Source organism: Podarcis melisellensis (assembly GCF_964234715.1).
Source record: "Podarcis melisellensis genome assembly, chromosome: 8".
Classification (NCBI taxonomy): Eukaryota; Metazoa; Chordata; class Lepidosauria; order Squamata; family Lacertidae; genus Podarcis; species Podarcis melisellensis.
This window is the reverse complement of record NC_138540.1, coordinates 85,211,023-85,224,369: the sequence shown is the minus strand read 5'-3', so window position 1 is coordinate 85,224,369 and position 13,347 is coordinate 85,211,023. Positions and strand designations below refer to the sequence as shown.

The window sequence follows — 13,347 nt, the reverse complement described above, 5'->3', positions numbered from 1 at the left end:
CAGTTCAGTTCTGTTCTGGCCTGTGAATAAACAAGAGCTGTTTGGAGAATCGCTGTGTCGCCTGATATGTTCACCCACAACTTAACACTGGCAGTGACTAGCAGGGGGCAGGGGGATACAGAGAACAGTGCAGAGTGCCCCACTCCTGAAACCTTCTCCCTCATTGCAAGAGATGTTCCCTTTCCTTAAGGAAGACCTGGAAGCACGGACAAGGGCACATTTTCTGCGTTGCGGCCGAAGCAGCTCAGCGCTACCTCTGAAAGGATATGAAGCGAGGAGGAGGCGGGCCAACTCTGCAGACGATACCACCCAGCTGTGAGCCGTCAGTGTCATGTTCACCATGAAGTCGCTGGTGCATAGGTTTCCATCCAAATCTAGAGGGGGAGAGAAAAGGGTGAGGCTGACGCATTTGAGGGCAGGAGGGGAGAAGAACAGGACTAGAATTGAAGGGGATTTGTCAATCTGGTTTATCAATCTGAAGGATGGTTGATATCGCCCCAAGATACAGTAACCTCACCCCACTGGGTGGTCTGCCTGGATAATACTCCTGTTATACAAAAATCTCCAAATGGGTCCAAACTTCAATGTCTAAAACTCCTGGTAGAGGACAAGGATCTAGAGATCACGCTAAGGGTGGCCAAATTCTGTGCATCTGCCATAAAACTTAGGGAACAAGCTGTCCTACCAAAATAATTAAGGTTTTAAATGACAATTTTGGGTTATATTTTAGTGATCAAGATTTAATATATATTTTCAACTGCCGCTATATCTGAATTGTCTCGTGTTATACCCAATTGCAATTCCATGTATTCCCGTTGTGTTTTATGGTTTTCCTGATATTGTAAGTGAGCCGGAACTGGTCTGTGACCGTAATCATAAAATTCATTCGTTCACCTGTGGGTATTATCCAAACCTGTGACCCTATGACTACGAGGCTAGCATCTATAACAAGAAACCCACTGAACCAGTCCTATTAGTTCCTTTGCAAGATAATGGCCTTTGCTGGCCAGCTAAGTACTGCCATTTACATGTCCAAAGAGGCTGGCCTGTTGCTGTAGAGACAGGTGGGTAGGCTTTTCCCCACCTCGACTGGCTAGATGCCACACCATCCTAGACTCTAGAGGAAGACCAAACAGGTGGGAGGGGGGAGCTGTGTGAGTTTTGGCTGGTGTTGGAGAAAAAGAAGCATGTCTTGTTGCAGGAATTTATGTATAGGTTGGGGGGGGGGGTTTGCCCCTCCAGCAGATATCATGCACATGCAGCCCACTACCCAAAATCAGCACAATCACTTTTGTGACTTTTGTCCCCACAAAACACTTCATCACAGTTTCTTCCTGCCTATTCAAATGGCCTTTGCTGCACGATACCAAATGTAAGAATTCACTGATGAATGTACCTATGTACTGGCTCACTGGGAAAACTTCAGAAATTCATATAGACATGTGAGCTCAGCTGCTCAGCAGCCCCTCTGCCTGAGTGATAATCCCTGGCATCCTGATACCTGAGTGCCAGACAGGTAGCCGTTCCAGAAATAACAAACCCAGATGAAGACAAAAGGGTGTGATTAACATGGCTGGGACACAGGTGGCGCTGTGGGTTAAAGCCTCAGCGCCTAGGACTTGCCGATCGAAAGGTCGGCGGTTCGAATCCCCGCGGCGGGGTGCGCTCCCGCTGCTCGGTCCCAGCGCCTGCCAACCTAGCAGTTCGAAAGCACCCTCGGGTGCAAGTAGATAAATAGGGACCGCTTACTAGCGGGAAGGTAAACGGCGTTTCCGTGTGCAGCTCTGGCTCGCCAGAGCAGCGATGTCACACTGGCCATGTGACCCGGAAGTGTCTCCGGACAGCGCTGGCCCCTGGCCTCTTAAGTGAGATGGGCGCACAACCCCAGAGTCTGTCAAGACTGGCCCGTACGGGCAGGGGTACCTTTACCTTTACCTTTAACATGGCTGGGAAACAGGGAAATGTAAATATCTTTTCTGTTACACTTGATGGGTGTTTGGTGGAGGGCAAGGAGAACCATGGGGCAGGGTCCAGGATGCTCAGATTATGGCCACCAGACCTCCCCTTTCATGATGTAACTGTGATGTAGTTGGGGGGGTGTAACATGGGGATTAGCAGCTAATAAAAAAATGGGTTCTCTTTTGTTCCGGGCTTCCATCTTGTTCCACCTGGTGGCAGGTGGGAGTCCTGTCATGACAGTCTTCAATCAAGTCCAAGCCTACTGGCTACTGTTTTGCTCTGGTATTCCTGGCTGGTGTCCTTGTTTTTTGTCCAAGGGAGCCCTCAGATTTCTCCGCTAACAGTCTTGACCCAAAAGTTTTGACGGGGAGGCAAGTCCTGTTGGGAGTGTTAATGCCGTGAGCCCCTCCATCCTATAATCAGGTTGCATATATGTGTGTGTGTGTGTGTGTGTAAATAAAATCATGTATGCTACAAATATCACAGTATATTTGCAAGGAACCCAAACCCTGGGTAAACACCGGCACCCTGTAGTCTTTGGCTGTTGGGGTTCATGCAAAACTATCACAAATGTGTTGTGTGTTAGGTTGTTACTGAAAGTGCAGTACAGTCAATTAAACAACATTAAAGTACCGGTACCCTCTTGTTTGCTTGCTTGCTTAACAGCAACATTTTTGAAATTTACTCGACTCTGACAGAGGGAAAATTCTGGTTAAAGGAACCAAGGAAACTGGCTTAGAGGTAGGAGGGGAAAAGAGAGGTTGCCCAGATATTCTTTTGGTGGTTAGACTGGGAATTAAGCCCAAAGCCTTTTCCCTTTTGGTGGCTGGAACACTACCAGGTTCCTTCGCATCAGGAGACTCCAGAAAAAGCCACAGCAGGCCCACCAAACGCCTGGTCCGGGGGAAAGGCCCCAATCCCTCAACCGCCCCTGCCTTTGCCTCTCTCCGGTTTACCAAAGGAGCGAAGGCATTTTTCGATCAGCTCATCCAGGGTGCAGGATCGGTTCAGATCCCCCAAGGTGATGGAGGCCAAGGCCTGGTTGATCTCCCGAGGGTTCGGACAGGTCATCCGCCGCCGACTCTTCCGTCGGGAAATCCTGCCGGCACCTGGGAGGCTGCCGCCGTCTGTGATGCTGGGGGCTTCGGCTCGGGATTTCCTGCAAAAGAATACTGTTAAGTTGTGGGTGAACATATCAGACGACACAGCGATTCTTCAAACAGCTCTTGTTTATTCACAGGCCCAGAACAGAACTGAACTGAAGGGTTCAGCCAGCCTGCTTATATAGAGCTCCACTACAACGCAACAGTAGCCACTTTCTGTAACTATCCAATCACTGAACGTCACTTTCGATCCCTTATTTGCATATGTGGACCTGAGTGAAAACTATCTACAGTATCCCCCCTGCTGGCCCAGCGTGAGAACTTCAGTACATAACAAATACAATTCCCAAATCGACCAAAGGCACGAGCTTCAGGGACGTCAACGGCGATTGTTTTTCACCTCCAAGAGAGACAACAGCAGCTGCTTTGAGGTGTAAGAGGACACACACATCCGAGGTAAAACGGACAAGCTGTACAATTCCTACTACCCCACTCTCAGAGGAGCCTCTCTGTAATAATAATAATAATAAATTTTATTTATATCCCACCCTCCCCAGCCAAAGCCGTGCTCAAAGTGGCTAACATCAAATGTATAACACATTAACATAAAATCAGACAATCAAGTAAAATACATCCTCAAATCAGATCAGGATCAGAATAAAATCCAATCAGATGGCAACCCGCGGATTAGGGTTGGGGACCTTAAATGCTCACCAGGCCCAACTGTTTGTGCTGAACTTATATGGGCCTGTGAGAAAAATTGGGAGGCCACTTTCATGCAAGTTCTTATGAAAGGGGAGAGGGAGTCAGACTGAGTCCAAACCAAAGGCCTGGCAGAACAGCTCCGTCTTGCAGGCCCTGCGGAAAGATGTCAAATCCTGCAGGGCCCTAGTCTCTTGTGACAGAGCGTTCCACCAGATCGGGGCCACAACCGAAAAAGCCCTGGCTCTGGTTGAGGCCAGCCTAACCTCCCTGTGGCCCGGGACCTTCAAGATGTTTTTATTTGAAGACCGTAAGTTCCTCTGTGGGACATACCAGGAGAGGCGGTCCCGTAGGTACGAGGGTCCTAGGCCTCTGCATGAGTCCCTGTTCTGGGCCTGTATTTTGCAAGCTGCCGTGTGGTCGCTTTTGCAAGGAAATGTGGGGTGGAGATGCATATGTGAAGGGCCCATGGCTTTGCGCTGCGTGAACTTTGAAAACAACAACAAGGCCAAACCTTTGCAGGGTGTCAAAACCTAGTTAGACCGGTTTTAAAATTGGCCGGGGGGAAGCCTTCCCCAGGTGTGGCAGCATCTGCCTGCAAAATTGGCAGGCAGAAGAACTCTTGCTGGGAAAAGGTTAGTAGTGTTATAAGGGGAAAAAATATCCTTTTTCCTTACGGGTTACCAAAGAGCCCATATAGTCCTTATGTAGGTTCTCTATCAGTAGGAGAAAATAACAGAGGCCAACCAGAGAATATTGAGAAGCAAAGCAGCTGGTAAGCCTGATATTTATTAAAGCTGTTGCAACAGGGTGCTCCCCTCACACACAGGAGCATAGCTGTCAACTTTTCCCTTTTCTTGCGAGGAATCCTATTCGGAATAAGGGAATTTCCCTTTAAAAAGGGGAAACATTGACAGCTATACACAGGAGTGTCGAGGAGACCCAGAACATTGGTGTGCAAACTCTTATATAGACATTTGAAATTGCCTCCCCTTTAGCTCAAGACCACCCCCAATACATCATGCATACATCACAGAAGGGGCGGTCTACAGCAGAAATCTGTGTGTGTTGTTGTTCTGCCAGCAAAGACTTGTGTTGCATTGGGTAAAAGGCAACAAACTTGGTTCGCCAGAGGCACACCAAAGTAAGTGATCTGTATACTTTATTATTTTTAGGGGGTCTGGCTTTGCAGCTCACTCAGCTATTCTCAAAATCAACATTTGACAATTGCTTTTGAATTCTAAAGAAGTGGGTTCCTGCCGCATAACGTTGCGGCTTGGGCAACCTCAGCCAGCCATGTCCTTGTCAACGTGCGTGTGAAGTCCTCTTATTCCGACCTTAACAGCTGGAGATAAACTGGACAGCTAAGAACTACCATCTTCATGTCCACAGAGGTGGGTTCTTTTGCCTCCTCACCTGGATGAAGGCCATGAAATCCTAGGATGGAGAACAAGAGGCCACAGGGCTGTGTGCTCTGTGTGTGAAAGAGTTTGGCTGGAAGCTGGAGACACAGATGAATGTCTTGTTCTGTGCAAGACCCAAAGCTTGCAACTTCCTTGGGAACCTCATGGGCTAAGATCTGTTGGAGTGTTAATACTGTGAGCCCTTCTATATAATGAATTGAAGAAAATGTTGAAAATAACTTTTGTTAAAAAACCAGAAGCCTTTTTATTAGGTATTTTAAGTCAAGATATACCGAAAGAAAAGAGGACTATTTTTGTGTATTCCACTACAGCAGCGAGAATGTTGATTGCACAAAATTGGAAGACCGGAGAAATACCAACTAAAGAACAGTGGCAAGAGAAGTTGATGAACAATGCAGAACTGGCAAAAATTAAGAGAAAAAGACAACAGTGACTTTGAAAAAGAATGGGAACCATTTACATGCAAAAACAAAGAAAGCCTATAGACTTGCTGGCAGGACTTAAATAAACATTCACATTGTTAGTATTAGAAAATGTGTAGAAGACAGAGAAATAATATGGTGTATTCATTGTTATTTTTATGTTTTTAAGTTTGGTGTTATTGTATAAATATGTTATTGGTAACTGTTTCTTTTAGGAGGCAGCAAAGTGGGTGAAAGGAGAAACAAACCAGAAGCGAAAGTTGGGAGAAGCCTAGGAGAGGAGGGAGGAAAGAATGCATAGCAAATGTTATGAATATGAGATGTGTGTAATGAATGAAAAAGAAAAATGGATAAAATTTAAAAGCAAACAACAAGAAACACAAAAAAACACTGTGAGCCCTTCCATCCTATGCTCAGGTTGCATATATGTGTAAACAAAACCATGCATGTTTAGCCTGGAGAAGAGGAGGTTAAGGGGTGATATGATAGCCATATTCAAATATATAAAAGGATGTCACATAGAGGAGGGAGAAAGGTTGTTTTCTGCTGCTCCAGAGAAGCGGACACGGAGCAATGGATCCAAACTACAAGAAAGAAGATTCCACCTAAACATTAGGAAGAACTTCCTGACAGTAAGAGCTGTTCAACAGTGGAATTTGCTGCCAAGGAGTGTGGTGGAGTCTCCTTCTTTGGAGGTCTTTAAGCAGAGGCTTGACAACCATATGTCAGGAGTGCTCTGATGGTGTTTCCTGCTTGGCAGGGGGTTGGACTCGATGGCTCTTGTGGTCTCTTCCAACTCTATGATTCTATGATTCTATCCTAAAGACATCACAGTATCTTTCTAAGGAAGGCCACCGACCTTGATGGCTTTAAAAGAGGATTAGACAAATTCTTTGGGGAAAAGCTTAAAAAGGTAAAGGGACCCCTGACCATTAGGTCCAGTCGTGGCCGACTCTGGGGTTGCAGCGCCCATCTCGCTTTATTGGCCGAAGGAGCCAGCGTACAGCTTCCGGGTCATGTGGCCAGCATGACTAAGCCGCTTCTGGCGAACCAGAGCAGCGCACGGAAATGCCGTTTACCTTCCCGCCGGAGTGGTACCTATTTATCTACTTGCACCGGTGTGCTTTCGAACTGCTAGGTTGGTAGGAGCAGGGACCGAGCAACGGGAGCTCACCCGGTCATGGGGATTCGAACCGCCGACCTTCTGATCGAAGGGAGAAGCTTATCGATGGCTAACTCTAGCCATATAGGCTCTGCTGTGCCTCCACAGTAGGAGGCAGCAACGCTTCGGAATACCAGTTGTTGGAAACCACAGGAGGAGAGAATTGCTCTTGTGCTCAAATCCTGCTTGCTGGTTTCCCACAGACATCTGATCGGCCACTGTGTGAAAAGGATGCTGGACTAGATGGGCCATTGGACTGATCCAGCAACGGTCTTCTTATGCTATTAAACCAAAGCCCAAGTAAGTGCTGGCACCCCCACTCTCACTGGTGCATGCAACAATATTCAAACAAATGCAGTACAGTCATACATTGGGTTACAGACTCTTCAGGCTGCGATTTTTCGGGTTACGGACCCACCGAAACCCGGAAGTACCAGAATGGGTTACTTCCGGGTTTCGGCGGCTGCGCATGCGCAGAAGTGCTAAATCGCGCTATGTGCAGAAGCGCCAAATCCCAACCCGCGCATGCACAGCGCTGCGGGTTGCGAACGTGCCTCCTGCACGGATCACGAGCATCCACTGTACGATACAAAAGGGGGAGAAAGGTATTGCTGCTTCCCGGAAAGGGGGATCAACCTTAAAAGTTTTCACTCTCTCTCCCCTCCCCACCTCGTTCTTGCAATCCTCACTTCCTCAATGAGCAAAGGCTTGGACTTCTGCATTTTCCACCTCAGAGCATGCTTTCTCCACCCTGGTCTCTTGCATTTGAAAGTCGACCAGCCATCCAGCAACTCTACTTGGAAACCCAAATCTATACCAAGGAACTTCCTCCTCTTGCCCAACTTCCTTGTACGCACAGAGCGTGTGGGTCCCCCACCCGCAAGACGGCTCAGCGCTCCTCTCCGACTTTGCCTGCAATATCTCTCGAGTGGGGAAAGATCTCTCGCTCTCGCCCTCTTTGCAATCTTTCCAAACTCCGCTTTTGTTTTCACCTGGCATGTGTGGCCACAGCCTTGCCTTTTCCAACAGCTGAGCTTGCTGTATCAAAGCACCCACATACCTACTCGGCGCATGGAACTGAAACGACACCATGCAACCCACCCGTTTCCGGATTGCTAGATTCACACAGCACGGGTCTTTTACGAAAGCTAAGCTTCCCCACCCGCTGGCAGCGAGTTGAGACACTGCTAAACCTGAGCTGCGAAAGCAGAGCTATGCAAGTCCTCGCAGCTTCTGCAAGTCAGGCAGACGTTCAAACGTCAGGAGCGGAATAAATATGAGCTGGATGAAAACAAATATTAAAATGCATGCCCTGGTTTTCCCGCAAGTCAAATGGCAGCGACTACAGGGCAGGAGGTGCAAGATTTTTACACACAAATTGCTGCCAACTGTCAGAGGAGCACAGTTGTGGATCCCTCAAATGATCACAAAGGATCAGGGACTGTCAGTTTCTACAACCAGTTAGAGTTTCTGCAGTGCTCATAACATATTGTGCACAACACCATTGGCACCCCAGGAAACATTGGAGTCCAAGCAGGTGGGCTGATGTACTTTGTAGTTCCAAACCAACTACAATGGTACCTCGGGTTAAGAACTTAATTCGTTCTGGAGATCCGTTCTTAACCTGAAACTCTTCTTAATCTGAAGCACCACTTTAGCTAATGGGGCCTCCTGCTGCCGCTGCGCTGCCGGAGCACGATTTCTGTTCTCATCCTGAAGCAAAGTTCTTAACCCGAGGTACTATTTCTGGGTTAGCGGAGTCTGTAACCTGAAGCGTCTGTAACCTGAAGTGTCTGTAACCCGAGGTACCACTGTACTCTATTCCAAACTTAAAAATGGAAAGTGTAATGCTGGTGGTCAACAAAAGAGGTTTAAAGATTCTCTCAAAGCAAATCTTTAAGAAAAAAGTAGTATTAACACAGACAACTGAGAAACACTTGGCTGCGAGCGCTCCAGTTGGAGAACAGCCTTTACCAAAGGTGTCATGGGCTTTGAAGACACTCGAACTCAGGACGCAAGGGAGAAGCGAGCTAAGAGGAAGGCATGCTTGGCAAACCCTCACCGTGATCAATTCCCGTCCAGACACCTATGTCCCCTCTGTGGAAGGACGTGTGGATCCAGAATTGGCCTCCAGTCACTTACAGACTCACTGTTAAGACCATGTTCATAGAAGACAATCTTACTCGGCTACGAGTGTTCGCTGAAGAAGAAGAACTTTGTAACACCCCTATTCTCTGTCTCCTAAAGGTAAAGGGACCCCTGACCATTAGGTCCAGTTGCGGCCGACTCTGGGGTTGCAGCGCTTATCTCTCTTTATTGGCCAAGGGAGCCGGCGTACAGCTTCCAGGTCATGTGGCCAGCAAGACTAAGCCGCTTCTGGCGAACCAGAGCACCGCACGGAAACTCCGTTTACCTTCCTGCCGGAGTGGTATCTATTTATCTACTTGCACTTTGACGTGCTTTCGAACTGCTAGGTTGGCAGGAGCAGGGACTGAGCAATGGGAGCTCAACCCGTCGTGGGGATTCGAACCGCCGACCTTTTGATCGGCAAGTCCTAGGCTCTGTGGTTTAACCCACAGCGCCACCCGCGTCCCCTCTGTCTCCTATCAGGCCCTAATTAAGCAGGATAGCTGCAGGCTGCGCAGCTATCCCAGAAGCCAGAACAGCAAGAGGGATCGCTGCTTTCGCTGTGCAGCGATCCCTCTTGTTCTGGCTTCTGAGATTCAGAATATTTTTTTTCTTGTTTTCCTCCTCCAGAAACTAGGTGTGTCTTATGATCTGGTGCATCTTATAGAGCGAAAAATACGGTAGATGTTGTATACATGTTGAAAATTATAGTATAATAAGCCTTGTGATGTAATATGTTAATGTTTACCGATGTAACATAAGAACTTTAATAAATAAATGCAAATCCTCCTTTTTGGATGCTAAAACTGAACAGCTACATGTGTCCCCGTCCAATTTTTTTTATTTTGCAGTGTGATGGAATACTGCCCCTTCCCAGAATGGAAGATGACAGGGTCCCCAAGGACTTGGTCTGCGGGCAAGTCCATGGGCAGACCAACTCTGTGTTACAAAGGTGTCTGCAAACGTGATCTGAAAGCTGGCAACGTCAACACACCAGATGGGAATCCCTTGCAGATGACCACAGTGCCTAGAGACAGGTTGTGCATCCGCAGCAGTGACCAGAGGAGGAATGACCGCTGGGAGGAGGGCAGAGAAGAAAAGCCATGGTACATTTTCAGTAGCATAACTGGATGCCTTTTGAATTATGGAGCTGGAGGAGACTCTTGAGAGTCCCAAGGACTGCAAGAAGATCAAACCTCTCCATTCTGAAGGAAATCAGCCTTGAGTGCTCACTGGAAGGACAGATCCTGAAGCTGAGGCTCCAAGACTTTGGCCAACTCATGAGAAGAGAAGACTCCCTGGAAAAGACCCTGATGTTGGGAAAGATGGAGGGCACAAGGAGAAGGGGACAACAGAGGACGAGATGGTGGGACAGTGTTCTCGAAGCTACCAGCATGAGTTTGACCAAACTGCGGGAGGCAGTGGAAGACAGGAGTGCCTGGCATGCTCTGGTCCAGGGGGTCACGAAGAGTCGGACACGACTAAACGACTCAACAACAACAACTGGATGCCTTCCTCTGCCCCGACTGCAGCAAAACATGTCTCTCCTGCATCGGTGTCTTACAACCACAGCAGACACTGTAACTCTCCAACAGTTTGACTTCACCAAAGCACGCTTTTTAGTTGCCTCCCGAGACAGACAGATGCCAATCAGTCAATCAATCAATCAATCAATCAAGGAAGGGATGGATGAAAAGTCCCCATAAACCCAGGGCCGCATGCACAGGGACGACTCACCTCCTGCCTCTTTAGCAGTTGCAAGACAGGCAAGAAGTTCAACAGAGATAGCACACCAGCAGCCCCCACAAAAAGTTGGCAACTTGACAATACCTTGGAAACGGCAGCATTTCACCTGGCGGCCAGGCGCTTGTGTGGAGCTTCCAGCAGCGGCGATCAAAATTAGAAGGAAACACGCCCTCCCCAGGAAATATCAAACTGGCTGAAATTTCCCCAGGTCACCATGACACAAAACAGGAAAATCCCAGTGAGTAAGATGAAGAAGGAGCGGCAGCTCAGTTAAGTTTGACTTACCTCTTGCTCTCTCGTCGGATCATCTTCTTCCAGCCAAGTCACCCTTTTGGTTCTCTGTGGGGCTGGGTGGTGGGGCTGAGGGCCTGGGAAGGGGGTCCTTCTTGCTTTTCTAGCTGAAACCTCTCAGCCAGGTGCTTCTGGGCTCAGCCCCAATTGGGGCTATGCAAGCAATACGGCAGAATGTCTCTTCCAGACCGCAGCACAGCTGAGTCAAACAGAACTAGTTGATTTTATGCTGATGTGCGGTTAAAAGGAACTGAGTTGCACATGTGATTGTGTGTGTGCGTGCGTGTGTCTATCTGAGCATGCATGCGAGCAACAGATAGTACAAACAGGACTGAACGGTGTCAATGTTTGCACTGCCACTCCAAATCTTCCTTTTTAAAAATTAAAAAAAGCACATTTGACAGCTCCGCAGCAGGCAGGCATTCGATGGGGCTTAGTTCATAGAATCATAGAGTTGGAAGAGACCACAAGGGCCATCGAGTCCAACCCCCTGCCAAGCAGGAAACACCACCAGAGCACTCCTGACATATGGTTGCCAAGCCTCTGCTTAAAGACCTCCAAAGAAGGAGACTCCACCACACTCCTTGGCAGCAAATTCCACTGTCGAACAGCTCTTACTGTCAGGAAGTTTGGCAGGCAAAAGAAGAAGTTGCCCCATGGCTGCACTTTCATGTTGAGGAAAGCTCCACCTGATGAATTTCTGCCTGCCATGCAGCAAATGAAATCAGCAAATTGGGGAGGGGGCAGGGGAGAATGGCAATTCCCAGTGCTATTCAGAGGTGGGAAGGGGGAGATTGGGGGAATGCAAAGTGTCCCCCCCTTATTAACCCAGGAATAGTTGCCAAGAATTCTGTCTTCTATACACAAACACACACTTGTTCCAGATCTGGTTAATGCTTCTGGAAGTGTACCTGCTACAGAGGCGGCTACTTGCTTTTTCAGGCCGACGGCCACATTGGCTGGTGGTCAGCCTTTCAGGGGCCGCATGCGAAAGTGGAACTGGCATTAATGTCAACACGGACTGGCAGCAGCTGTCCAGGTTTTAGGCAGGTGTCTCCTGCAGCCTTGTCAGATGGGCAGAGTACAAATAATAGTTGTTGTTGTTATTATTATTATTATTATTATTATTATTATTAACTGGAGATGCTGGGGGAATAAACCTGGGGCCATCTGCAGATGCTCTAAGCACTGAGCTACCATATTTTTTGCTCTATAAGACTCACCTTTCCCTCCTAAAAAGTAAGGGGAAATGTGTGTGCGTCTTATGGAGCGAATGCAGGCTGCGCAGCTATCCCAGAAGCCAGAACAGCAAGAGGGATTGCTGCTTTCACTGCGCAGCGATCCCTCTTGCTGTTCTGGCTTCTGAGATTCAGGATATTTTTTCCCTTGTTTTCCTCCTCCAAAAACTAGGTGCGTCTTGTGGTCCGGTGTGTCTTATAGGGCGAAAAATACGGTATATCCCTTTGCACTGCGCCAGCGCATTCAGAGACTCAGATGTGCAAATGGGCCTCTTCCCCTTTTATTTTTTTAGATTTTTCAGCCATTAAAAAAAATACAACGCTATGCACCCAACGGAAAATCCAAGCATGTTCCTCCATCAAAATATCTGGTTATTCCAACTCAAAACATAATCAAATCCAGGCAACGTTACGGTTTATTATGAACAGTCAAGAATTATAATTAAATACTCATTGCGAAGTATTGGAAGACACAAGATTTACCCACCCGGGAAGAATGGCAGATGAAGTTGATGGACTACATGGAACTGGCGGAAATGACTGGCAGAATCCGAGACCAGGGAGAAGAGTCGGCAGAAGAAGACTGGAAAAAATTTAAAGATTATTTACAGAAATACTGTAAAATCAATGAATGTTAGAAAAATGTTGGAATGAAGTTATATGGCTTTAGCAGAAATGTTATAAGGAACTAAGTACAAATAGATTGTTAATGCATTAAAAAGGGAAAAATAAGGTTAAAATATGTTAAGATAAATTACAGGACAGAAAACAGAGGAAGATGGAAAGGAATTGCTGAAACAGTTAATTGAAGTGGAATACAGAAAGGGAGGCGTGAGGAGGTCGCTGAAACAAGTGAATGAAAGATAAGATATTGAAATTATTGGATGTGTGTTTAATTGTTCTTGTTTTGTTTTGTTAATTCAATGTTTTATGTAGAGTTTTTGTTTTTGTATTGTATTGTTTTGTTTAATTTTTTTTCTTTTTTTGTAATCTTTAAACTGTTAATAAATATTATTTTTTAAAAAAGAATTATAATTAAAATTATTTAGCAGCAAAGCTTGCCATGTTTCCAGCTGGCCCCTGGGCTTTCTGCAGCAGCCTCATTTGCACCCCTGAGCAGGTGAGAATGTTTTCCTCAACTCGCCAGGAGAGGTTTCAGCTGGCCATCTTCTG

The 13,347-nt window shown here is 47.1% G+C and overlaps 1 protein-coding gene across 2 annotated transcripts in view; it reads right to left on the bottom strand.

Moving 5' to 3' along the window:
- The window catches only part of RASGRP4 (RAS guanyl releasing protein 4), a 38,253-nt gene extending 27,083 nt beyond the window's left edge, over window positions 1-11,170 (bottom strand). Inside the window, exons 1-3 of one of the 2 annotated variants that reach the window (XM_081922029.1) lie at window positions 10,931-11,170; window positions 2,916-3,118; window positions 270-374 (exon numbers count right to left, since the gene is read on the bottom strand). In XM_081922029.1, the coding sequence (XP_081778155.1) occupies window positions 270-374; window positions 2,916-3,118; window positions 10,931-10,953 (331 nt within the window). In that variant the 5' untranslated portion in view covers window positions 10,954-11,170. Of the gene's footprint in view, window positions 1-269; window positions 375-2,915; window positions 3,119-10,729; window positions 10,762-10,930 lie in introns of those variants that run through there. The other variant, XM_081922030.1, reaches the window with a different exon arrangement.
- Between the last annotated feature and the right edge of the window lie 2,177 nt (window positions 11,171-13,347).